This window comes from Sturnira hondurensis, unplaced genomic scaffold (assembly GCF_014824575.4).
Source record: "Sturnira hondurensis isolate 20B ecotype Veracruz unplaced genomic scaffold, ASM1482457v3 Scaffold0002597, whole genome shotgun sequence".
Lineage (NCBI taxonomy): Eukaryota > Metazoa > Chordata > Mammalia > Chiroptera > Phyllostomidae > Sturnira > Sturnira hondurensis.
The window spans coordinates 2,069,617-2,096,394 of record NW_028075228.1 but is presented as its reverse complement, the minus strand read 5'-3'; the positions used below and the strand labels follow the sequence as shown (position 1 = coordinate 2,096,394).

The 26,778-nt window shown below is 42.3% G+C and overlaps 1 protein-coding gene across 10 annotated transcripts in view; it reads left to right on the top strand.

Moving 5' to 3' along the window:
• Positions 1-26,778, top strand: part of BANP (BTG3 associated nuclear protein) — a 144,869-nt gene that overhangs the window by 45,244 nt on the left and 72,847 nt on the right. For 8 of the 10 annotated variants that reach the window (XM_037040210.1, XM_037040209.1, XM_037040208.1 and 5 more), the window contains 2 exons: positions 18,669-18,785; positions 20,490-20,665. In XM_037040210.1, coding sequence (XP_036896105.1) covers positions 18,669-18,785; positions 20,490-20,665 — 293 coding nt within the window. The remainder of the gene's footprint in view (positions 1-18,668; positions 18,786-20,489; positions 20,666-26,778) is intronic. The other 2 variants (XM_037040213.1, XM_037040212.1) reach the window with 1 other exon arrangement.

The window sequence follows — 26,778 nt, the reverse complement described above, 5'->3', positions numbered from 1 at the left end:
TTTTTCTTACTTGCAAATGAGCCAATAATTTGGATTTTGCTCATTGTAATTCCAGGAGTACTGAGGTTTTAACTCTAAACCTGTTTTGCATTGGTACTGGGAAAGTCTGGGTTGAGTAGGCTAGGCTCCCCCTTTATTTATTTATTTTAAAAAATTTTGTTTATTTTAGAGAGAGGGGAAGGGAGGGAGAAAGAGAGGAAGAGAAACATCAATGTGTGGTTGCCTCTCGAGCACCCACTTCTAGGGACCTGGCCTGCAACCCAGGCATGTGCCTTGACTGGGAATCGAACCAGCTACCCTTTGATTCACAAGCTGACACTCAATCCACTGTGCCACACCAGCCAGGGTGGTTTATTCTTTATATGTCCAGTTGGGACTGCCAGGATCAAGTGTACGGGCAGGGCATTAATACTATAGATCAGTGTGAAAACCCATTTTTTTGCATGTTTTTGAGTTTTGACATAGAGTCATTTGAGGAAAGCACAGTAGTAGGGCACAGTAAGTAGGACACAGCTGAGCCTGGAGTTGGCCTGATGTGGGGTGTTGTCCTAGCTGATGACTGCTCTGGAATGCCAGCCAGCGTGACTGGCTGCATGCGTGGCAGTGGGTCATGGATCATGGGACAGAATAGCTGCTTGTCCAGGGGGATCTTGTAGAAACAGACTGTCTGGTAAGTTAGATTGCAACTCAAGACCCAGATGTTTTGGGGTTTGTTTTCATTAACTGAACGTATTGACTAAGTAGGAAAATGTTTGTTTCTTATTTTTCAAAGCAATAGATTTCTATTTTGTTATTTTTATTTTTTATATGCACAGGTGGTGTATTTTTATAGAGATTTATTTTCACCGAGAGTTTTATTTTTAAAAGCTTAAACTTGTTTTGCAGCTTTAGTGTGTTTCTACAATTTTATTTTGTTTTATTTTATTTTATTTTATTTTAAGATTTTATTCATTTATCTTTAGAGGGGAAGGGAAGGAGAGGGGGTGAGAAATATCAGTGTATGGTTGCCTCTGGTGTGTCACCTGCTGGGAACTGGCCTGTAACCCAGGCGTGTGCCCTGACTGGGAATTGAACCGCGATCCTTTGATTTGCAGGCCCGCATTCAATCCACTGAGCTACACCAGTCAGGGCTGTTTCTACAAGATCAAAAAACACTTGTAATAAATCAGAGGCTTCTTTATAATCCTCTAAAAGTAAAAGAATGATTTCTTTTAAAGTTTTTCTTACAGAGAGATGTATCATGTAAGACACATGGAGAGGCAAATTTTTTCCCCTCTAAACTGATTGTCGATCCACAGAAAATTGAAATATTTGATCAAGAAATTATTTTAATTGCCTTTAGTATGCTGGTTTTCTGGGTCTCTGTTTTGCTTCCCAGAGGGTCTTTGGTTTTAAATGTTGATGGGTATTTGCAGGAGGACTGTTCTGGTCTTTCTCGCCCTAGTGGCTTATGGATACGGAGAGGTCTAATGTTGTTTGGATTGTGATGGAATGGTTTGATCTCAGCCACGAAGGTCTTGTTTAATTCTTTCCTTGCCAAATGTTGAATTTTTGATGTTTCTGTTTAATTTTGTGTACATATGATCTCTATTCTTGATTGGTCTACATTATCTCACACACCTGCAGACATTTGACGACTTTGTTGGGATTCCCTATACATGTCAGGGCTGAGTAGTAACTGAAGAATGCAAGTAGTTTGCACACACACAATTTAGGGAATCATTCACATAATCTGATGACTCAAATACAGCCTACTAAAACATAATAAACATAGTCAAACATGTTAACAGACTGTGCGTATTCTAATAATTTGTTGTACTCCTAGTTTTAGAGTAACTCATACCTCAGTGACTAGGATTGAGTTGAGTTTGTAGATTACTTTGGAGAATTGCCCTCTTAGCCCCATGGAGTCCTCTGACAGGTGAACGTGGTGCAGCTCTCCCCTTTCAGAGGGCTTTAATTCCTGTCAGCAGTGTCGGATGGTGTCAGTGTGCAACTTTCGTACATACTTCGTTAGATCTATCTCCAAGTACTTCTCAGTATTTTTAGGTGCTATCATAAATGCTACTGTATTTTAAATTTCACTGTCAAGGTGATCATTGGTAGTATATAGAAATATAATAGGTTTTTCTATACTGACCATTATTCTGTATCATTGTTAAATTTACTTATTTTAGGACTTTTCTATAGGGCTTTAAAAAATGTGTGTGGGTCACTTTGTTTTTAAATAACAAGTTTTATTTCCTATCAATTTCTGTATCTTTTCTTACTTTGTTGCACTGGCTAGTGTCTCTATTTCAGTGTATTCTTTTTTATATTTTTGCCCTATATCTCATCTTTGAGTGAAAGCATCTCATCTTTCACCATTAAGTGTGATGTTAGTTGTTAATTTTTCATAGACATTCTTCAGGTTGAAGAAGTTCCCTTCTATTTCTGATTTCATGAAAGTTTTGTTATTTTTTTAAATGTTTATTTACTTATCTTTAGAGGGGAAGGGAAGGAGAGAGGGAGAGAAATATCAAAGTATGGTTGCCTCTCATGTGTCCCCTGCTGGGAACTGGCCTGCAACCCAGGCATGTGCCCTGACTGGGAATTGAACCGCGATCCTTTGGTTCGAAGGCCCACACTCAATCCACTGAGCTACGCCAGCCAGGGCATGTTATTATTTTTTGTGATACTTTATCATAAGCAGGTGTTGACTTTTCACATGCTCTTAATGTATCTGCTTGAGATGATCTTTTGCTTTTCCTTCTTGATTCTCCTGTTATACTGAATCACACTAATTGATTTTGAATGCTAGACTACCCTTGCATTTCTGTTAAAATAAATCTGACTTGATCATAGTGTATTACTCTTTTTATATATTTTTTGGATTAAGTTGCTGATAGTTAAGCGTTTTTGCCTTTATGTTAATGGGGTATATTGATCTGTAGTTTTCTTTTTTGACCTATTTGTTTTGTTACTGAGTTAATACTAGCCTCAAAAAATAAGCTGGAAGTTGTCCTTTATTGGCTATTTTCTGAATGTTTTTCTATAGTTTTAGTATTATTTCTCCTTTAACTATTTGTAGGATTTGCCAATGCAGCTATTTGTGCTTAGATTTTACTTATGAATTCAGTTTCTTTAATAAATACAGAATTTCAGTCAATGTCGACCCTCTTGAGTCAGTGTCATTTAATTTGTATCTCTCAAGGGGTTTTCCCTTTTCGTTTGACTTCTAGAATACGTTAGCATAACACTTTTCACAATATCCCTTGGAAGGACCACATGACATTTGGGTGACATGTCTTGATAGTTTTTTAGGCTTTTCTTATTATGACTTTGAGGAGTGCCGGTCAGGTGTTTTATAAAATGTCCCTCAATTGGGATTTGTCTGATGCTTTTCTCATGACTGGACTTGGATTGTGGGTTTTCGAAAGGAATACCACAGCCGTGAAATGCCTTTCCGGTTGCATCTTATCGAAGGTGTGTGTCGTCACCTTGACTGTTGCTGTGGGTGTGGACACATGGATCGCTGGGCTGAGGAGTGTGGGTCAGGTTCTTCCACTGTGCGTTTGCCCTCGTCCCCTTCCCCTTCAGCCTGTGCTCTTTGGAAGGGTGTCATTAAGCTAAGTCCCTACTTATGAAGTGGAGAGTCACACTGCACCCCCTGGAAGGTAGACATCTGTACATACTGTGTTGTGAAAATCTGTGTTTTCTTCCTCATTTATTAAGTTAGTCATTTATAAATGGGTATTTATTTTATACTTTGGGTTAGAAAACCAATACACATAAGCCTCAATTTACAATGGTTCAACTTAAGATTTTTCGACTTTACAATGGTACAAAAGTGATATATATTCAGTAGAAACCATACTTAGAATTTTGAATTCTGCTAATTTCCTGTGCTAGTAATATACTCTGGTGATGCTGGGCAGTGGCAGCAGGCCTCTGGTCCCATCCAGCCACGCGGTCACCAGGGTCAACAACTGATACCTGATGGTGTACTCATTGTGTTAGATGATTTGCCCAGTGCAGGCTAATGCGAGTGTTCTGAGCACATTTAAGGCGGGCTGGGCTGGGCTGGGCTGGGCTAAGCTGTGATGTTTGGTAGCTTAGGTGTGTTAAATGCATTTTTGACTAAATGATGTTTTTGATCAGTGGTTTTATTGGGATATAATCCCATCATAAGTTGAAAAGCATCTGCACTATTGAGTTGGCCAAAAAGTTAGTTTAGTTATTTCTGTAAAATAAAAGACAATTTTCACTTTTACCAATAGCTTTATTGGAAGTTTTGAGTGTGTCAGCTATGTCCCACATGGTATAAGGTTCTTAGTCCATGTCTCGATTTGATCACTATCAACTTCATCTGGTCCACCGACAGCGCTGTCTGGTGAGAAATGTCTAGCACGAAACTTCTCAAACCGCTTTTGACACGTTCGATAAGTCATAGCACCTTTTTCATATACTGCACATCTTTTTTTCAGTTGTGTTTTTACCTTTCTTGAAATAGTGAAGCATAATATGCCAAAAATGTTGTTTATTTTATTCCACCTTTGATATTAAAATGGATACATGAAAATTCATCAACTTTGATAATTTTTTTTTAAAAATGCGCCCTGGCTGGAGTAGCTCAGTGGATGCGCATGGGCCTGCGAACCACACGATCGCAGTTTGATTCCCAGTCAGGGCACATGCCTGGGTTGCAGGCCAGTTCCCGGCAGGGGGTGCACGAGAGGCAACCATACATTGATATTTCTCTCCTTCTCTTCTTCCCTTCTCCTCTAAAGATAAATAAATAAAAAAATCTAAAAAGAAATGCATGCTGTTATGACAGCTGTCATAATACAGTAATAAAATTGTTTCAGATGAAGTTAGAGCCATCTTACAGAAAAAAAAACAAACTTTTTGGCCAACCCAACACTTTATTTTGTTTCTCAAGTTGTTCTAACTTTGGCCATTGGGAGCATTTTCAGGTGGCTCCTGTGGCCTTTGACACCCCCACTCTCCACCCCAACACTGTTTGATTGTTTTTGGTCTGAGCACTTCCATACTTTCTGGCACCATCAGACCCTCTGGGCTCACTCATCTTGTGTGTTCGCTGCCCTAGTCCTAGAGCAAGCCATTTCTCTCTCTTTTTTAAAAAATATATTTTATTGATTATACCATTACAGTTCTATTCCCCCCTTCATTCCCCTCCACCCTGCATACCCCCTCCCCCATCGTTCCCCCCTTTAGTTTATGACCATGTATCTCAAGTTCTTTACATTATATATTTCCCCTACTATCTTGCCCTTCCCCTATCTATTTTTTGCCTACCGTCTATACTACTTAGTCTCTGTACCTTCTCCCTTCTTCTCCTCCTCCCACTCCCCTGTTGCTAACCCTCCATGTGTTCTTCATTTCTATGGCTGTGCTCCTGATCTAGCTGTCCTCTTGGTTTGCTTTTGTTTTAGGTCTGGTTGTTAATAACTGTGAGTTTGCTGTCCTTTCACTGTTCATATTTTTTATCTTCTTTTTCTTAGATAAGTCCCCATTAACATTCCATATAATGAGGGCTTGGTGATGATGAACTCCTTGAACTTGACCTTATCTGAGAAGCACTGTATCTGCCCTTCCATTCTAAATGAAAGCTTTGCTGGATAAAGCAATCTTGGATGTAGGTCTTTGGATTTCATGACTTGGAATACTTTTTTCCAGCTCCATCTTGCCTGTCAGGTCCCTTTTGAGAAATCTGCTGACAGTCTGATGGGAACTCCTCTGTAGGTGACTGTCCCCTTATCTCTTGCTGCTTCTAGGATTCTCTCCTTCATTTGAATCTTGGCTAATATAATTATGATGTGCCTTGGTGTGTTCCTTCTTGGGTCCAAGTTCTTTGGGACTCTCTGAGCTTCTTTGGGACTCTCTGGATTTCCTGGAAGTCTATTTCCTTTGCCAGACTGGGGAAGTTCTCCTTTATTATTTGTTCCAATAAGTTTTCCACTCGTGGCTGTTTCTTTTCCCCTTCTGGTACCCTTATAATTTGGATGTTGGAATGTTAAAGATGTCCTGGAGGTTCCTAAGCCTCTCCTCATTTTTTTGAATTCTCATTTCTTCATTCTTTTCTGGTTGGATGTTTTGTTTTTCCTTCTGGTCCACTCCATTGATCTGAGTCCCAGTTTCCTTTCCATCACTATTGGTTTCCTGTGCATTTCCCTTCATTTCAATCGGTTTAACCTTCATATGTTCCTCTAATTTGTGACTAAAATCGACCAGTTCTGTGAGCATCCTGATGACCAGTGTTTTGAACTGTGCATCTGAGAGGCTGGCTATTTTTTGGTCGCTTAGAGTTATTGGCTCTGGGGCTTTGAGTTCTTCTTGAGCCATATTTTGGACTGTTCATGCCTGTTACGGATGAGGAGCAGAGCCCTAGGTGTTCACCAGGGCAGGGCAACTCAGTCACTGGGTTGTGACACTATATGTGGGGGCAGGCTAAAAAGGGAGCAATGGCGGTCCCCTCTGCTGCTTCCCGCTGCTGGGGCCTGCCTGGTCCATCCCACTGCACACGAATGTGTGACCGTGATCAGCCTGCCGCCTTGCGCCCTCACTGAGTCTGTTGTTGGGGCCTGTGTGGTGTGTCTCACTGCTCACTCCTTTGCCGGTTTATCTGTGCGCAAATGTGCGACCGAGGTCAGTCCGCCACCTTGCACCCTCACTGGGTCCATTCGGCGCTACCCCAGCTGTCTGGGTGCCTGGGGTCGGGAGATCCTTCCTGCCCGATCCTGCTCTGCTGCTGGCTCCTCCCCTCTTACTCGTCCCGGTTGAATGGTTCATTGTTGTCGGACTTCTGTATAGTTCAGTTTTTCTGTTCTTTGGTTGCATCTTTGTTTACTAAACCTTTGTTGTATTCAAACTTGGTAGTGGGAGAAGGCACAGTGTTTCCACCTACGCCTCCATCTTGGCGGAAGTCGCCATATCTCTTTTCACTGGAAGATGATGTCAGAGTCTAGATCTGGATACCAGTGTCTTCTAAGTGTTCCCTGCAGGGTGTGTTCCTGTGGATGTCACATGCAGGTGTCGTGCTTTTCTGTGCAGTGATGAGGTGCTGTTCCTGCCTGGGAGTCAGCCCTGTGGTTCAGGTTTCCCCTTTTCATTAGTTTCTTATCAGTAGTTTCTGTAGTTCCTTGGAAAGAAGGAAAAATATCCATTCCTCACCAACACGCTCTTGTCCTGATTCGGAGCCATTCGTTTGAGTCCATAGGAATTTGTTACGTACAAGCACGGCTCTGGTGGGGTAGGTAGGGTAAGGTGCGGGGTAGAACCTGGGCCTTCCAGTGTCTGCTGTACAGTCTCTCTTAAGCAGCTGATTTTTGAAGTTTGTTGCATTAGCTTTTCCCCATTTCTTTGGTGCAGTTGGTTTTTTGGGAGAGGTTGATTTTATCCCATATTTTGTTCATCTCATTATACTGGAAAGAAACTTTTAATGTTAATTTATTCCTGTTCCTAAGAGTATTTGGGGGGATCCTGGTTGATAGGACTTTTTAATCTTTAACTAGCAAACAATAGACACGAACCTTTTAATACAAATTTTAGTAAATGTCTCATTTGAATGCTTGGTGTATTGATTAGGAAACACAAACTGTGTGATAAAGAATCCCCAATACTTGGACATTGACACCATCGAGCTGGCCTCTTACTTGTGCTTATGGTGCAGTGTGGGTGCCGCTGGGCCTCCCACAGCTCTCTCCCCACCCCTGTGCAGCTCTGAGGCTGGCAACCACCATCTGTGCTCTTCCATCCCATTCCCCAAGGCCTCAGAGGCCTTCGCCTGGAAAGGAAAGGCTGGAGAAGACACAGTCTGTTCTTAAAATTCTGGCCTGAGAGAGACACATCCCTGTCCTGTTCACATCCCACCCAGAAGCACTTGTCCCGGGGTTGTGTGTGCCCTGTGTAGTGGCTTCCAAGGACAGGACCACCCTGTGAAAAGAGGGGAGGTGCTCATGGTGGACTGCAGCCTATCTGCCTGTCTTGGGCCTGAGGACCTCTAGGTGTCTGACTTTATTGTTTAACTGAGGATTGCTATACCCCCAGCCTCCCCGCCTTCCCTTTTGCTCTTGTTGATACTCTAAGACTGGTAAACAGTTCTGTTTTTGTAAGTACATCGCACCAAACTGAAAAATTTCTTGCTTTATTGTGAGCCAGGTTCTTGCAAGGTGTGCAGGAGTGTAATTGTAAAAGCCAGAGGGAGAGTGTGTGCTTCGGAAACAAGTATCTGTGGGGTTTTAGAAGAAAATCTGTCCAACATATCTTCTTATAAGTAGAAAGCAGAAGATATTGCTTGAGATTCATGCTGGCTTGCTTTTGTTAATTGAGAGGTTTTCTTTGAGATAATTCACAAAAATTAGAAAATTAATATTATATTGATTTCCCATGCTCAAATTGATGAATACTCACTTTGAGCTGCAGAAGGACCAGTGGCCAGCAAAATATGATGTAGTGAGGCTAATTATAGGTGGGAGGTAGACCAAACTCCCTCAAATAATTTTCAAGTGTTTTGATGGAACTTCTTCCACCCAGCCACGAAACACAAAATTGGAGGTCACTGCGTGAATAGAAGTATCGCCTGACTTGACTGCCTCACGTAGGTAATGAGCTGGGGAGTTCTTTGCATAATACAGTGCTGTGTAAAGTTTTAGTCTTACCTAAGCCTTCAAGGTAAGATTTGCTCCTGGTTTGGGTTAATATAAATAGCTCAGAATGTGAACTCCCAAGGGTGGGGCATTTCTGCTGTGCCTGTAGTGGGCTTCTCACTTATTGCCACTCAGGACAGTGTTGGTGATGGAGGTTCAGAGGATTTGGGCCTTTGGGCATTTTAAGTTATTTAAACTTGTCTTTGGAATATTAGTTTCTCCTAAAATGGAGTGTGCTCTTGGCACCCATGTGTGTAAGGTGAGATTTAGGCAAAGAACCTGATTGTGGGAAGTCTTAATTACTTGATGCAACAAGCTCATGTCCCCCTAGCCCTAAATGTTTGCTGAGTGAACATCTATAGACATGTCACCACTGATAATACCAGACTTGGTGGCGTTTGATTTCTTATTCCTGGATGAGTTCTTTGTTTGGATTAAATGCTTTTGGTGCTCATGTAAGCTTTCCTTGATCTTTGGAAATTGGAAATAAGTAATGACTGTACTGCTCATACAAACCCGATTCTCCCAGGGGAGCCCATTCTGCAAGGGAACCTAAGAAGTGTCTGCTGGGTTGAACCCAGTGCACTGAAAGTTGGGTAGGGGTGGAAAATACAGGCAGAACTTGTTTGTTGATGTTTGCCCATTCCCCTGAGCTTGACACCTGAACCAATGTGGTGTTTTCAGGGACATGGAGCTGGGTCTAAATATTAAACTATTTGACTATGCTGGTTCTAAGGGGTTTTCTGTTTCTCTGTTAGTGTTCAGTAAGAGGGGGGTGTGTGTGTGTCTGCATGTGTGTGTACATCCAGAATCCAATTATAAGTTCCTGAAATCTGTATAGGGTTTTAGCAGATTCTGTGTTAGAGTTCCTACAAATATTCTAAGCATACACAGATCTGACACCTCTAGTTCTTCATTCGGACACTTGGGTGCCATTTCTGGTCCCAGGTCTGCATGTGTTTCCCGTTAGGCTCTCTGCACGTCACATACTGACCTCCTCTCTAGTGTTGGCCGGCCCCATCCTGGCTCCCCACCCCTGCCCCGTTCTTGCCTGCACTGTACAGGCTCCAGCTCTGGTTCAAACCAAGGGGCTGTTTTTATACAACTTGGTTTTAGTTTTTCTTTTGTAATAAAAGCTGGCAAACACAAACTTGTGTTTCTGAAAATTAGTTTACAGTCTACATTTTCCAAGTCTTTTTATTCTGCTAGGGCTTTTTTTTTTGGCATAGATTTGAATAAACCCTAAATGTACATTCAAATGATAGTCCATTTTTTGTGACTGATGAGAAAAAGGGGCAAGGAAGTCAACATTATAAAGTAATGATACAGGTGCTTCTAACATGATCACACAGCAGTTTCTTGAAACTGACGAGAAGTTGGCCACCTCCTAAGTGCAACTTGGAAAATGTTTGCCACAAAAACTCTGAAAGCTGAAGATACAAAATAAGTTTAAAAACATAGCAGCTAAGTTGCTAAAACACTGAAGTTGTAGCAGTAATTGGAATAGGGCTATTCCTGCTCTTGTACAGCAAGTGGCTAAGAGTGTGATGCTAAAATCATCCGCCACCAAGTCTGATATTATCAGTGGTGACATGTCTATAGATGTTCACTCAGCAATGCCTACTTCAGATCCAGGCTCTGTCACCAACAAACAGTGAGAACTTGGCCAGAGTCTTACCTTTTCTGAGCATCAGTTTCTTCATCAGTAAAATGATAATAAAAGTAATAAGTTAGGGTTTCTATGAATGAGATAATTGTAAACCAAAAAAGAAAAATCAGTTTCAGACTGTAATAAAGAATAAAGGGCATTTATTTAACCAAAAGGAGCTGCAGCCCAGGAGACACTGATTCAGCCAGCAACCTAAATTGTGTTCCACTGTGACAAAAAGGGCCATCTTAAGTGTTGTCAACGAATGTATTAGGGGCGATGTTGGTTAATTATACAGGTTTCAGGTATACAGTTCTATGATACATCATCTGTGTATTGTATTGTGTGCTTACCACCCTTCCATTACCATTTGAGGTATTGTTTTTGAGTGATATGACAGTTGCTATTCATTATGTTACAGATAGTGCTGCTGCTCAATTATTAGAAACTGAGAAAAATAAAATATCTATATGAAGAACAGACATCATCAGTAGGAACTTTGTGGTAAATGCTTACCATTCCACATCATCTTGACAGCTCTTGAGAGCAACTGTCTCCTTCATCAACAAGGGAACCCCAGCTCAGCGTGTAGTCACAAGTTGTCCTGTCTCACACCGGCTCATTAGGCATCAGCCTTTCCGAGGTGGGTGCCCCACCAGTGCTCCGAGCTATAAGGAGCAGTGCTAGTCCACACGAGCAGCAGGGCTTTCTCACCGCAGGGAGAGGGCTTCGGTTCTAGTACTGAGTCTGCTGCAAGTACTTTTTTGGGGGCCCCAGCTTTCTTATTTGAAAAATGGAGATAATTCAATAATTCTAGAGGCTGGAAGTCTAAGATCATAGTGCCGGCGTGGTCTGGTGAAAGCTGTCTTTCAGGGTCCATAGTGCCTTTTTCTCTGTGTTCTTACTTTGTAGAAGTAGGGGCGGCTGTCTTTTATTTTAAAAATTTCCCACTGAGATGCTACATTAGGTCTGTTTTATGTAAATAAGGTATCTTATTCTCCAGTACTGATTGGATAGGGCAGGTCTTAGTCCATTGGTAGAACGTCAAAGCCAGGGTTTCCCTGCAGTGGCTGACTTAAGTGATGTAAAGAAACGGGGCACAGCAAGGGAAGCTGAGGGTCTCCGTGTACAGAGTAAGTGAGAAGCCGTATCAGGACATGGCCACCAGGCTCTCATTGTTTATAAAATCTGGGCCCTCAGTTGGCCTGGGGGGGAGGAAATTTTCAGCAGATAAATTCCTCCTCAGGGCTCACCTTGAATGAATCTTCTCAGGGAACACAACATGCATGTAGGTGTTTAGTATTCCTTGATTCTCTACAACTCTGTGAGGTTTAAAAAATTAATATTAATGTTGGTGTTCACTGTGTCGAGTATCAAGCAGGCCTTGTGATACATGCTGGGCGAATACCAGTAACACCATAGGATTCTAGGTCACCCTGGGTTAGTATCTTCAGAAATCCCAATGTATGACAGCATCCTAGGCCTTCCTCTAGCACTGCATTCTTAGTTTTTTGTTCTAGCTTGTGATTCTTAATTGTTTTTATTTTAGCATTCAGATTAGTAGCATGAGACTAAGGAAATCTATAGGCAACAGCCAGGGGCTTGCACTCAGATATGAACCTCATTCTTGAATTCATTCATGTCTTAAACACGCAAGCTTGAGCGTGTACTGGTCATTCACCTTAGCAGTTGTGATGTACAACTAAACCAAACAAACAAAAATATCCCTGTACATGGACAACCACATAACAAACTAAAGTAAAATAACTGTATAATTGATGAGAAGGTACTGTGTGCTATGGGGGAAACAATGAACAGAACAGATTTGCACCAGGAGTATAAGATTGTGTATAATTTTGTTGTTTTAAACCAGGGGCATCCATCAGAATCACCTTGGAAATTGCTTAAAAAATGTCCCAGACTATCTGGGGGTGGGCCCTAGCGTCGTGAGGAAATTCTGATATTTCAGAAGTAGGGGCTCTAGACTCTTGTTTTATTGATTTTGGTTAAGAATGCTGGCTCTGCTGCTCGAAGATTTTGGCTCGAATCTAACTTTGCCAGTTACCAGCTGTGTGGGCTTTGGCAAGTTATTGACCTTTTGTGCAGTGAAGACACTGCAGTTTCCCCTCTGGCTTCCAGAATTGAATGATTCTTTTCACACAGAGCCCCTGGGGTTGTCCTGCTACTGGGACTGTCCCTGCTGGAGTCTGTGGGGTCCTACACTCACAGGCACTGTCCACAGGGGTGAATGGTCTTTGTTTCACCCATCACAGGTCACTGGACTAAGCTATAGGGTGTGTTTGTTACTTCTGATACTATGGGTTGGTCAAAAGGTTCATTTAGTTTTTTTCCGTTTGATGGGTCTGGTAGTGCTTAGTTGTCTTTAACTAAAGACCACTAGTCTTTAACAACTAAGCACTACAAAACTAAAATTGTTTTGTTTTATTCAAAACAGTTGTGTTAGATTGTATTGTGACAGCTGTCATATCATTGTGCACTTTAAGATTTTATTTATCTATTTTTAGAGAGGGTGAAAGGGAGGGAGAAAAAGAGGGAGAGAAACATCGGTGTATGAGAGTACCCAACTGGAGACCTAGGGGCCTGCAACCCAGGCATGTGCCCTGACTGGGAATCGAACTGGTGACCTTGTGGTTTGTAGGCCAGAACTCAGTCCACTGAACCTCACCAGCTAGGGCTCAGCCCACATTAAAAAAAAACAACTTATCAAAATTGCTACAATTTTGTGCAGCCATTTTAATATCGAAGATGGAAGAAAATACTCAACATTTCCAGTTTATTATGTTTTAGTATTCCAAGAAAGGTAAAAATGCAACTGAAACCCCAAAAAAGATTTGTGCAGGGTATGGAGATGGTGCTGTGACTGATCAAATGTGTCAAAAATGGTTTGCAAAGTTTCTTGGTACTATTGACATTTTGGCTAAGTAACTCTTTTTTTGTGGGGCTGTCTTATGCATTAGAAGATATTCAGCGGCACCACTGGCCTCTGCCCACTAGAAGCCAACAGCGGGAGATAGCCAACCAACATAGTCAAAATACCCAAATCAATAAAGTTATTGGTGAAAATGAAAAATGTATCTTTTATGGAAAAAACTAAATGGACTTTTTGGCCAACCCAATATATTTAGGCAAGAGTATTCAACTTACATAATTAGCATAATCGTAGAATTAAACAAGAATATTTAGCTTGTGCACCAGAAGTGCCAGAAAATCAAACTGCGTGGAACTTCAACAAACACGAATTAAAGAAACAGTCAAAGAGAATAACTAGACCAGCAGTGCCGCAGCGCAGCAAGAAGTTTTGCCCTGCCTGGGTGACTGCCCTTACAACTTATCAGGGGCCCTGAGCAAAGAAATGGGGCCAAAATGAAAGAACAGTGCAAAACCTCAGAAAGAGAGCTAAGTGAGAAGGATATAGCTAGCCTATCTGATGGAAAATTTAAGGCCCTGGTAATCAAAATGCTCACAGAACTGATAGAGCTTAGTCAAAAAGTGAAAAAACAAATGAAATATACTTAAAGTGAAGGAGAGCAAAATATTCCAACAGTGACAGGAAGGAAACCAGGACTCAAGGCAATGATTTGGAACAAAAAAAAGAAATAAACATCCAACCGATCAGAATGAAGAAACCAGAATCCCCAAAAAATGAAGAGAAGTTGAGGAATCTTGGGATAGCCAAGATTGTCAGTCCTGAAATGTTCCAATTTCCAAATTATAGGGGTGCCAGAAGAAGGACAACAGCAAGAAATTGAAAACTTATTTGAACAAATAATAAAGGAGAACTTCCCCAGTCTGGCAAAGGAAATAGACTTCCCAGAGTCCAGGAAGCCCAGAGAGTCCCGAAGAAGTTGGACCCACAGAGGAATATACCAAGGCACATCATAATTAAGTTACCTAAGATTAAAGACAAAGAGAGAATCTTAAAAGCAGCAAGAGGGAAGGAAAGAGTTACCTACAAAGGAATTCCCATAAGACTATCAGCTAATTTCTCAAAAGAAACCTTACAGGCAAGAAGGGGCTAGAAAGAAGTATTCCAAGTCATGAAAGGCAAGGACTTACATCCAAGATTGCTCTATCCAGCAAAGCTTTCGTTTAGAATGGAAGGGCAGATAAAGTGCTTCCCAGATAAGGTCAAGTTAAAGGAGGTCATCATACCAAGCTTTTATTGTATGAGATGTTAAAGGGACTGATTGAAGAAAAGGAAGATAAAAAATATGACCAGCAAAATAACAACAAACTCACAACTATCAACAAATGAGCCTAAAAAAATAAAAAAACCAAACAAAAACTAAGCAAACTAGAACAGGAACAGAATCAGAGAAATGGACATCACATGGAGGTTTTCAGTGGGGAGGAGGAGAGGAGGTAAAAAAAGAAAAAGAAACAAGAATATTCAGCTTGTGAATTAGCATAGTCTTAGAATTAAAACAATCAGGACAGCCTATGGGTCTAGCTATTTTCCTTCTCCTTCATCTTGATTAAAGTGTATTTAATGAGCTTAAACAACATATAGTTATAGGTAAAGGCATAGGTAATGATTTAAGATTGCAAAAGAATGAATTGAATACATAAAGTTTTAAAAAACAAAACGACCAAGAAATAGATAAATTGATCAATGGAACAGAATAGAGAACCCCGAAATAGACCCACACAAATATGCTCAACTAGTTTTTGATAAAGGTGTAAAAAAAATAGTTTTAGTGGAAGAAGGACAGACTTACAGCAAATGATGCTGAGCAACTGGGCATCCACAGGCAAAAAAGAAAACACTGATGTCAGCCTCATAGCTTGAACAAGAATTAATTTAAGATGGATCGCAGATTTCAATATCCAGTGTAAATCTGGAAAACTTTTAGATGAAAACATACGAGAAAATCCCTGGGTGCTAAACAGACTAATTAGATTTGACACTGAAAGCATAAAAAGGTAAATTGCACTTGGTCAAAATAAGAAACTTATGCTCTGTGAAAAACCTGCTAGGAACATGAAAAGACAAGCTACTGCCTAGGAGAAAATATTTGCAAACCACTTATGTGACAAGGGGCTGGTGTCTAGAATAAAGTACTTTCAAAACTCAACAGTAAATAAACAGCCCAATTAGAAAATGAGTAAAAATTGAACAGACATTTTACCAAAGAAGAGATACAGGAGGGCAAACATGTATCATTGGCAAATGTGTTTGTTCTCCCATATAGAGGGTTCCTTTTTCATTCCATCGGTGGTTTCTTTTGTGTGCAGAAACTTTTTAGTTTGATGTAGTTCCTTTTTAAAATTTTTTCCTTTATTTCCCTTACCTCAGCATACATATCAGCAAAAATATTATCCAAAGAGATGTCTGAGATTTTTACTGCCTGTGTTTTTTTCTAGGATTTTTATGATTTTTGTGGCTTTTGATATTGTACTACAGGTTATAGGGTGTTCCCACTGGGGACGCAGGACTTGATATACTCCTTCCTTTGTAACTTCCTGTGGATTTACAATTACTTAAAAGTGTATCATCAGGGTTCAATCAGAGGAGCGAAACCAGCAGGAGATAACGTGTCCTGGGGCAGGGGGGGCGTGCCAGAAAGAGTAATAGAGTACCCCCGCGAGGGATTTATCACAGAGGATTGGCCTACAGAGTTATAGGAGCAGCCAAGCACACCTGAAGTCTGTAGGGCAGGTGGACAGGGAGGGGAGGTCTTGTTCAGCTGGCAGGAGCTGTTTGGAGTCTCGTAACACCAGGGAAAGCCTAAACCATCTTTCAAGGCTTCATCTGCTCATGTTCTTTCTTCTGAATAATTTTAACCAATTAGGACTTTTAATTACATCTGCAAAATCTCTTCATAGCAACATCCAGATTAGTGTCTGATTGAATGGGGACTGTAATTCGGCCTAGTCAAGAAACTTAATATTGTGACAATTTTTTCCTATCAACCCTTAGATAACTACTTCATTGGTCTTAATGTGATATGGATGTCCCATAATTTTTGACAAACAAAATATTCTTCTGTACAATTTGAGGTTGACATAAATTGCATTAGTTGAAAGGTTGTAATTTCTGGCATACTGTAATATCGATATTTAAAAAAATGATTCATTGCTCTTTAAATATTTTAATCTAAAACCATTCATTTAAAAAATCCCACGAATAGGCTTTTGACAGCCAAATTTTACATTGTTCCTTTGCTTTTTGACCTTTCAGTCTGTTACACTCCTTAGTAACTCCTTATTTCTTGCAACAGTAAGGCTCCAAGAATTAAAGAAGTTTATTACAATTATAAGTACACAGTTGAACAGAACAACATTATGTATTACTCTCATTTATAATGAATTCTTAATAACCCAATATTTTGAATGTATTCTTCAGATAGATGTGGATTTAGTTTTAGTTAATTGCTGAACTCAAGACTTATTGTTTAAAATGAGACAGGGTTCAGCATTGGTTTTATTTCTCTTTCTAGTTTTTATAGTTTTAAGTTCTGAGAAGTGTTCCCATAAATAAATATGTGGGGGAGGAAAGAGTTCCTCAGGTCTTCAAGTTACATGCCAAAAATTGTTGTGGTCTATCATCAAAAATTATTTTTGATGATCTGTGAGCCGAATATTTAACTAGGTCCTGTCTATTTTGTTGAAAGCAAAGAAGGGTTTGCCAGTGGGTCACCAGAGGCATCACGGTATTTCAGACAGGCCCTGGGTTTGTGCAGAGTTATTATAATTAGAGTGAGAGGTAATTTTTTTAAAGTGGACCAAACAAGACCTCACAGGAGAATAATTTTTAGAAAATAATACATTGTGAAAGGTAAGGATCTTGACATTGAGATGCTGAGACCTGCCCACACTCAGGAACCTCCTGGAAGTCTTGGGATACCTCTAGGGCCATGTTTATTCCAACGTGAAGCTGGTTGCCTAATCATTGTTAGGGAAGAAGGTAAATTTAGGCAAAACAAGTTGCCAGGTGGACATGACTAAATTTCAATCTGTGTATTTCCTGTGGGACTTCTCCAACCTTCAGTGTGCTAATGGCCACGAGGGGACTGCTGTGTGGCTCATCAGCAGAACTTCCTTACTGACTTGCTCAGGGCATGGGCATGTATGTGGCATCCTGGGGGTTGCTAGTGTTCCGCAGAATACACTTTGGGAAACATCAGGTGCAGGCACACCCTTTTGTCTCTTTCGGTGTGTGAGAAGCATGAAATCATCAGCTGCATGTGACCAAGTCAGAGGCCACCTGTGTTACTTGCAAAGTCCTCAGGGTTTGGTGGTGACTTTAGATGTCACCGTAGAGCAAGTAGAATAATTGAACAAATGACTTTTGAGTGAAGTGTAGTGGATCATGCCCTTATTTTTGAAGAACACCCCGTGTCCCTGCAGTTTACTTGGGCAGGAAGAGGTCTTTTTGTGCCCTGGTTTTGGGAGGGGACAGCTGTGTGCCTGTGGCAGTGAGCTAGATTTTCATGTGTGCTGTTTGTTGGGTACGTGAATCTTCTCGTGTAAAGGCAGTGCTTCCCCATGGCTGTGTTTTGGAGAGAGAAATCCAAGAATGACACTCTCTTCAGATGACATTGCTGTGTGTATCGAGTGCTTGTTCTGGCACTCTGACCTCCGCAACAAAGCAGACTCTAAAATTTCCTGGGGCCATGAGCCCTGAGGGCTAGAAGTTAATGACTGAGAAGTCTCAGCGAGTATACCTCTTGAGACAGGCTATTGGCTACAGGTGAACATAGAGTGTTACCTCTAGGAAGGTGCCTGGTGAGGGTTCACTTCTTCCCTGTGATCGTTTTCCTTCAAGACAAAATCCCAAGGCCCCTCCTCAGTCACGGTTCCCGCACTCTCCCAGTGGAACCTGGAGGTGGCCAGTGCTGTGTGGCCCACCCACAGTCCCTCTGCTGTGTTTGCCCTTTCTTTTCGGAGCAGCGCTAACATATTGGCATGATATCGATAAGTACAGTAGTTACAGAAGCCAAGATTTTTCATGTAGGAATTCATCGGGGTGGAATGAGTAAAAATATCAAGCTGTTTTTCATGCAAGCATGCTACTTTAGAAACCTATTTACTGTGTATAATTTGTGACATCCAAATTTATTCTGTATAAAGGTTTAAATATCCCTTTCCGTATTAGCCCACTGTTCAAACTGAGAATACCAACAACGAGGAAGGTTAAAGTCTCTATTTAAAAAAATCCCCGTCTCCTGTTTATTCTCTGCCCAGTGTAAATTGTTTATTCCTTTAAATGTGGTTTCTGCTGGGAGCCACCTCCCTTCCGTAGTGCTCATCATTGGGAGCCGACTGTATTGAATTACTCTTATGCACTCTTACAATGAATGTTGTTGTTTTAAGGTCTTCTTTTTCTTTGTGATTCTTTTGTTCCCTAGCGTCGTCCCCCAGACTACAGTAATACTCAACAATGATCGGCAGAACGCCATTGTAGCCAAGATGGAAGACCCCTTGAGCAACAGGGCACCGGATTCCCTGGAAAATATCATTAGCAAGTCAGTAGCCATAACACTATTCCCCTTTTCACTGCCACTGCCACCGTGATGAGTCCCCTTGAGGACAGATCAGTGCTCTGAGCTGGGCATAGTTGGGCATTTCTGTCCTCACGCGGGTTGGGCACATAGGCACAGCCCACAGTTCTTGGCGGTTGGAAGGTCTGTGTCAGGCTACAGGCTAAGGTCCTGCCAGGTGAGCTGGAGAAGAGCAAGAGTGGTTACAAGAGAGACAGCATTTGGACTGTTGTGTCCAGTGTAGTGTGTGGTATTGGGACATTGTGCTGTGTTTTCACAACAGTCAGTCAAGCCCTTATCCTCTTACTTGCTCACGGCTTACTCACGTCTGTCTGTCTGCCTGTCCAGTAGCATGTCAGGTGAACAGCCTCATGTAAGTTTGCTAAGTGGTAGAGACATTTTGAGGTGGTGGCTTTTTTCTCACACCTTTTTCTTTTGAGACATTTTGAATGTGACCTTTGCCAGAGATGGGAGCGCATAAAGGGCATTGTCGCCACCCTGGCGTGTTAGTGAGTGAAGTGTACAGCAGGTGGCCTGGGGGCTCAGCTTTTCCTGAGAAGGTGTCCTCAAGAGGGCACTTTTGCTTTTTGTTTCCTACCCATGTCTTCTCAAAGTTCTGTTTCGCTTTTTCTCTCAGGCTCTTTTTCAGACTGTTCCTCTTCCAGCTGTGTCCTATTTTCTTTGTTGTTGTACCCGGGTCTCTGGGAGCCCAGGTGTGCTGCTGAGGGCCGGTGGGCTGGGGCACAGAAAGGCAGGGTGGTGAAGTCTGGGTGTCTAGGTGTCTAGGTGCTCAGAAGCGGAAGAGGTCTGGCAGGTGGAGAAGAGGCAGGGTCGGGCATGCCTCCGAAGTGGCGTGGGTGGAGTTAGCCATCAGAGTCTGAGCCTTTTAGACAGGTCTCTGTGGAATGGAGAGTGTAGGGCCCTACTTCTTTGGGCAGGGCCAGGATTCAAAACACGATTTGATGTGTAAATAGGGAAATTGTGCTTTTCTCCTTTTTCTCAGTGCATAGTAGTCCACATGAAGGGGCATTGAAAGGGTCCTTAAAAAGGCAAGTAGCCTGTCTGTGGATAATCTTTTCTTTTTCTTTTTTCCTTTTCTGAGTACATTTTGGAGCTGGACTGTGTCCCGCTCTTCTGGTGGTGTCTCGTTGCTCTGTGCAGGACCCTGGTGGTGGTGAGGCTGATTCTGTCGGAAACACTTGACTGGCTTTTTAGACCCACTTCAAGTGTTTTTGCGAGTGGGAATAATTGGGAGTGATAACTGCATTTTCAAAGGCTGAATCATTTCTAGAATGTCTGGGTCAATGGAAGTCTCTAGCCAAACTTCTTCTTAATTTTGTTTTTCCTTTGAGATAGCCTTAAAAGTTATTTTTCTGTGAATGTCAACATTCGTAGGGATTTTCTCAGACAGCATGTAGGCACAGAAAGCTGTGATTTTGCTTCATGACATAAACACTTTTTTAAACATGGAAAATAAGATACAGTTTCTTCCAACCCTGGACTGTTTCCTGGCACTAAATGGCTATCAATCTTGGTAGAAGGAGCTGCGTGGGAAGACCGTGGCCCGCCCCTCCGTGCGAAGTTAGTCTCTGACCAGGGAAGGAGAAGAGCGCGGCAGTGGCTCGGGCTGGTCTCTGCTGGTCCCCGCGCGGCTCTCACGACACTGATGCTGTTTTTGTTTCCGCTCAGCGCGGTTCCCGGGCGTCGGCAGAACACCATTGTGGTGAAGGTGCCGGGGCAAGAAGACAGCCACAACGAGGACGGGGAGAGCGGGTCCGAGGCCAGCGACTCAGTTTCTACCTGCGGACAGTCGGGAAGTCAGAACATAGGGAGCAACGTCACCCTCATCACCCTCAACTCAGAAGGTGCGCCCCCAAAGCCTCCCTTCATTTCCTGAATAGCAGTTTGCCCCTCATCTTAGAAAACAAACATGTTTTTGTTTTTAAAAAGTGATGAAATATAAAAATGATAAAGTGAAAATAACCTGAAAAATTTCACATCCAGAGCTCTCTGTAAATCTTCTGGTATTTTTCTATGATAATGTACACACTGATTTACGGTTTTATAACTTTTTTCTTTTGCATAGTGGAAGTCTTTCCACGTTCATATAGATTTACATAATCATTTTCAGTCTATTTCATGTATTTAATCAAGTTCTGGAGGCTTTCTAGTGATGGACAGTTTAATTTTTGTAACCGGTGGTATAACGGCCAGTTGGCTCGTTGTCTTGGACAATAGGTCAGGCCCTGCCTCTCTGATCTGATGAGATCAGACGTAGACCTGATCGAGTTTGACATGAGACCCTCAGGGTACGTGCACATTCAAGTCTGATCCATGCCACAAGGAGTGTCGGCTCTTCCGGTGAGACTTAGAGGGAGTAGGGTGAGACTAGCAGGGTTGGCCTGTGAGTGAGCATCGTTTCACCTGCGCTGGGGTGTCTCTTCCTCTTCTGCCAAGGCCGGAGGTACACTCTCCCTGTCCCCCGGTCAGTGCGCCTGGCCTGGTGTGCCCTTCGAAGGATTCTGCCTCCTGGTAGTTTTGTCATGCCTTTGGGGGTGACTTAATGCTTCCCACACAGTACTCCCTGCAGCATGAGGAGAAAGGAGAGAACTCAGACAAATTTAGTGTTGTTATTGAGGATAAAAGTTTGCAGTTTATTAGTAGGAACTTGTAAGGTTTTTCTGCTTCTGTGGCTTAAGTCGTTGATTTTTCCCAAAAGCAAAAGGTAGATGTTTCTACTGAACAAATGTTTTCCTATTAGAAAGACTTGTTACCATGTCTGGAACATTAAAAACAATGCTTTTCTCAAAATTTCTCTTACATAAATTGATTGGAGTGGGATGGCAGAGTAAGGGGGAGAAAAGAGAACTATGGGCAACTTCTTTTTAAAAGTGAACTCGAACTTGCACACCATAAACTGCATTACCTTAAGTCACACACTTGGAGTGGTGTTTAGCGTGTGCACAGAGCTGTGCAACCGTCACCACTGACTCCTGAACATTGCCATCGCTCCGTAAAGGAACCCACGCAGCTGCTCCCAGTCCTCCCTCCTCATGGCTCCTGGCAGCCACTGATGTTTTCTGTCTCTGTGGGTTTGCCTGTTACGGACCTTTTATGTACAGGGGTCGTGTGAGGTCATCCACATTGTGGCAGGCATCAGTATGTCCTCCGTTTTTATAGCTGAATAATACTCGACCACATGGGTAAGGCCACATTTTGTCTCTCCGTTCATCTGTTGGTGGACACTTGTTTCCCCTTTTCTGCTGTTGTGCGTAGTGCTGCGGGGAACGTACGCACAGGTTTTGTGTGGCGGTGTGCTTTCATTTTTCTTGGGTACCCAGTCAACCCAAGGAATTGGAGTGAAATTGCTGGGTCAGGGCAGTTAGTTTTCTTACACATTAAATTTGAGGGAAAGAGAGATTTGATTTAGCCTCATGAGTATTGTATTAAATCACATTTGCATTAATTGCCCTTACTCTTTTTTCACGTGGACTTTGAGTGAATACCTGCCAGATCTGGCTCCCTGCTCCAGGCCTAGTGTTTGTTTGGTTTAAACTGCATCATCTAAAGAACATAATATTGGGTGATTTGGGGAGAGTCTGGGCTTATCCTAAAAGCGGAAAGTTTCTTCTTTTAAATGTATGTTTCTTAATGTGATTGATTAATGTAAAATATGTTTCAGTGGAGGGAAACAATAGATTGAAAGTAAAATGAACATACAAAAAGAAATCAAAATTTGAGCATATTAGTACTGTTAGTGCCTGTGAGAAACAATATGGATTTTTTTCGTACCTGTGTCTAAGTTCTTTAAATATGAGGTGATACCCTTTGTATAGGACATTTTTCTTTAGCAAAGCCTTTGAGCAAGTTTTATAACAACATTTAAAGCCTATTGTTTCCCTCTTTTTTAATAAAAAAGAAAAAAACATTGTTTTGATCAAACATGACTTTGATGTACAACACAGATTGTTAGGATTGCGGCAAATTACAGAAATCTTTGTGATTTTAAATTTTATTTTGAAGAAGAGGTGATGATTCAAGACCATTCTGTTTTACCATTCCATTAGGAGAAACATTTTGTGATAAATATGTTTCACTGACATCACCCTTGGGGGGGTTCCCCCAGCTGTTTCAATGTGAAGAGAGCTTGGGTTGAGCCGTTTTAGTTGGCACAGTGGTTTGGGGAAGATGACAGTGGCAGATGGATGGAGTTGTCTTTAAGTCACTGCTGTGTGTGTGATGTTGGAGAAAGAGCTAATCCATTAATGTCTCTTGTATCAGATTTACTGCTGACCTACAGAGGCATCATCTGTTAAATATTTCTGGGAGATTTATGAATGCACTGAAGATCGGATTAGCTGTCTCCTGCTGTGCCCTCCCCGAGACTAGAACAACTTGCTCAACTGGAGAGAATGTCAAGTCAGCTAGTTTATATTAAAGGAACATTTATATGCAAAGTGCTAAAGGGCCATAGGCTTGTCTTTAGTTCCTGATTAGAGCCCAGAGCTGTAACAAGACAGATTGTTCTTATCTTCTTATAAAAATATTTAAGTGCCTGAAGTTTTTAGAGAACCACAGGTGTCAAAATGGTTACTTCTGAAGAATTCTAAATGGTTTGCATGAATTGACATGCTATTTTATGTCAGATTTGGAGTTACTTTATTATACTGCAAAGGTACTATATCATTTTATCCTAGTATTTTGCTGAGGCAGTTCCATCTGCCATGGCATAAACTCCAGTAGAACAAGAAAAATGTGCTAACTTTTGAGAGCAGTAAAGAGTGAACTTATTCCCTAGTTTTTACTCTGTCTATCCTTGGAGGTGTTGGTCTTCATGTACTTCTTTTTGTATGAAGTACAGAAAGCATGTTGGGTGTACTCCTTCAAAGAGTAAGCAGGCTAATGAATTAGAGAAACAAATGAGCAGGCATGGACCAGAATAGAATCTGTTGATTAATAAAGGGGTTCAGTTAGATTCTTAATGAAGAATTTAAATTTTTGTTATTTATGCATGTGATAATTTTCAGAAAATTTGACTAATCCTGTGCATAAAACGTTGGGTACTTAATTTTAGTGGGAAGGTTGTACATCAAGTGTAATTGAATTAATATCAGAGATTGGCCTCATGAATGTTCCAAAGCCCAGTCAGGAAGCTCGCTTATATGGTGAATAGCTGTGCTGCGCTCAGTGAGGGTGGAAAATGCAGTTTGGGAGAAGTGGTTCATTTGCGAGAGGTGGTCAGTCACAGTAGTGGGAGGCCAGGTCATGTTCCCCGGGATATTCATGGTGTCAGGGGCTGTGAAGTAAGGTTAATACAAATTGTTGGATTCGTAAAACATCAGCCTTATATACATAAGGAGGGAAGTTTAGCCAAAAACATTTTTTTTAAAAAGATTTTATTTATTTATTTATCTTTAGAGGGGAAGGAGAGAGGGGGAGAAACATCAATGTATGGTTGCCTTTTGTGCACCCCCTGCTGGGAGTTGGCCTGCAGGGAACTGGACTACAACCCAGGCATGTGCCCTGACTGGGAATCGAACCGCGATCCTCTGGTTCGCAGGCCTGTGCTCAATCCACTGAGTTACACCAGCCAGGGCCACCAAAAACATTTCTTGAGAATTTATTTCCATAATTTGTTTTAAATAAACTTATTTTTACAGAATTTTTGTGTGTGATAACATTAAAACACATTTTGATAGCGATCATACATTGGCTACTAAGAGGCATAGGATGCTAGATAGGTTAGTGAGCAAAACGAAATCGAGTTAATGAAGAGGAACTCGTGTGAGGGTGGCAGTGGATGTTTGAGCCCAACCACGTAGTGAACGCTGCTCTTCTCCTAGATTGGAGAAAAGGGCGGGTGGGGCAGCCTAGAGCCGTGTCTGGGAGGTTGGTGGCGTTTCAGTGTGTCTCATGCTGAATTTCAGAATGGACAGCATGTGACAGTGGTTAGGGACATCTTGTCTGTGCCCAGGGTGACCACTCCTTCAACACTTGCTTTTTCATGGTTGAGCTCATGACAACATCTGTGCTAAGCAGGCAGAGGTTCACGGGGAAAGATGCCTGCCTGGCCCCACTCTGCTGTCGAGGTTTGACCTCCTGGCCGTCCTTGCCTGAGTAGGTGGCCTTGGCCTTGGTCAGTGGTGTGTGGTCATGCTGTTTCTCTGAAAATACACTGATAGCAGCAGGAAAAGAATTGACTCCACTACTAAGAGCTGTTTGTTTTTTCCATTTCCCTGTATCATGATCCTCTATGTGACTCAACCTTCTTGAATTGCCAGTTAAAAACCCCCAAATTATCAACCTGTGTAAAGCTTAAAGATGGCACAGCATTCCTAATAAGCATGTGTGTTTGGGCCACAGGTACAAAGTTACTGTGTGTGAAACCAAAAAGGTGTCATGGGGTAGGGTGTTTCTGACACTGAAGGTGTCACATGTGAATGAAGTTCACAGTCAGAATGTAAATGCCTTAATTTAAAAGGGCTCAGAAATTGCTGCCAGATTTTCAGTGCCATGTGATCCAGTGCTAGGAGGAAAAGCCTCATTTGGCTCCTTCCTGGCGCTGTCCCTCCCCAGACCACAGGCTCCTCTGGTCCTCACCTCTGGCACCTTATCCGTCACTTAAAAGCCGTAGCCCTTCTTTTCTGGCTCATCCTTTCACCCCACAGTTAATGATGTTTTCTCCAGAGATTGCCTGGTGTAGGAGAGGGACATGGTGGAGGTGATATTACATTGAAACATTTGAAGTGTGAGCTAAGCACCTTGGAGTGAGGGTCAGAGGAGAAGCATGTGAACACTCTGTTTTGGGAGCAGCTCAAAAACCCTAGGCTGGGGCACTAGGGTTTTAGAAACTTGTTGGTGAACTTAAGTCTGGGAAAGGGCAGTCCAGAGACTGGCTTGAATATAGATTTAATACTATTTTGGAAATAGCTCATAAATACCTTGTATTCCATGTATTAATGTTTGACCCAGCACATTTCCTAAAGTAGCTTCTGTGACTGACCAGCCCTGCGTCCCTCGGGGGCAAGATGGACAGCGTGGTCCTGCAGCTTTAGAGCCCCAGGTACAGTGGGGCAACGGCACAGAGGCCTCCCTTGTAGCCTTTTCTGATTGTTCCTTTTTAAGTTTGTGTTCTCTGTGCTGCATGACACATTACAAGCAAGTAGCGGGTCTAACAGCACTGTTCGTTATCTCACAGCTCTGGAGGGCAGAAGTCTTTGCTCACAGGCTCACAAGGCCTGAGTCAAGGTGTCAGCCGTGCTGGACTGGTACCTGGGGGTGCTGGGGAAGATCTGCTTTCAAGGCTATTTAGGGTGTTGGCAGGATTGGGCTCTTCTAGTTACAGGACCAATGTTCCTCTTTTCTTAATGGCTGTTGGGCAAAGACTGTGCTCAGGTTCTTGCCCCATTGCCCCCTTATTTTACAATGGTCTTCTCTCGTGTCAAGTCCCCATCCCCCCTGCCACCATCAGAAAAAGCTCTGCTTGTACAGGCCTTACATGATTAGGTCAGGCCTACCTGGGGGCTCCTCCACCCTAAGAGTGACTGATCAGTGGCTTTAATGGTATCTATGGGATCCTTTCTGTCCCGTGACAGTCATGTCCAGCGGTCATGGGGCCACCTTAGTATTCTGCCCACCACTCACACTGCACAGCATGGCTTTAGTTTTGGTGTCGTGTGTGTAGCTGTCTGGTGCACTGGACTCCGAGTGCACAGACAAGACTCTCCTAGAGCAGGCTTCTCAGTCTGCTAACCACTGACTCCTTTGTAAACGTGAAGGACCTGAACGTTGGAGATGTCAAAAAAACCACACTGATCTGTGTCATTTCGGACAGCATGTCATCATGTATATGACACGTCCTGTCCCTTAACTCCTAATCCCAGCTGCCGATCAGCGACACCTTCTCCTCTCCCAGGGATGTCTTGGAGTGAGTCAGGCCCCGGCTCTCTCCACCCCTTCACCTCATGGATGTGGTAGA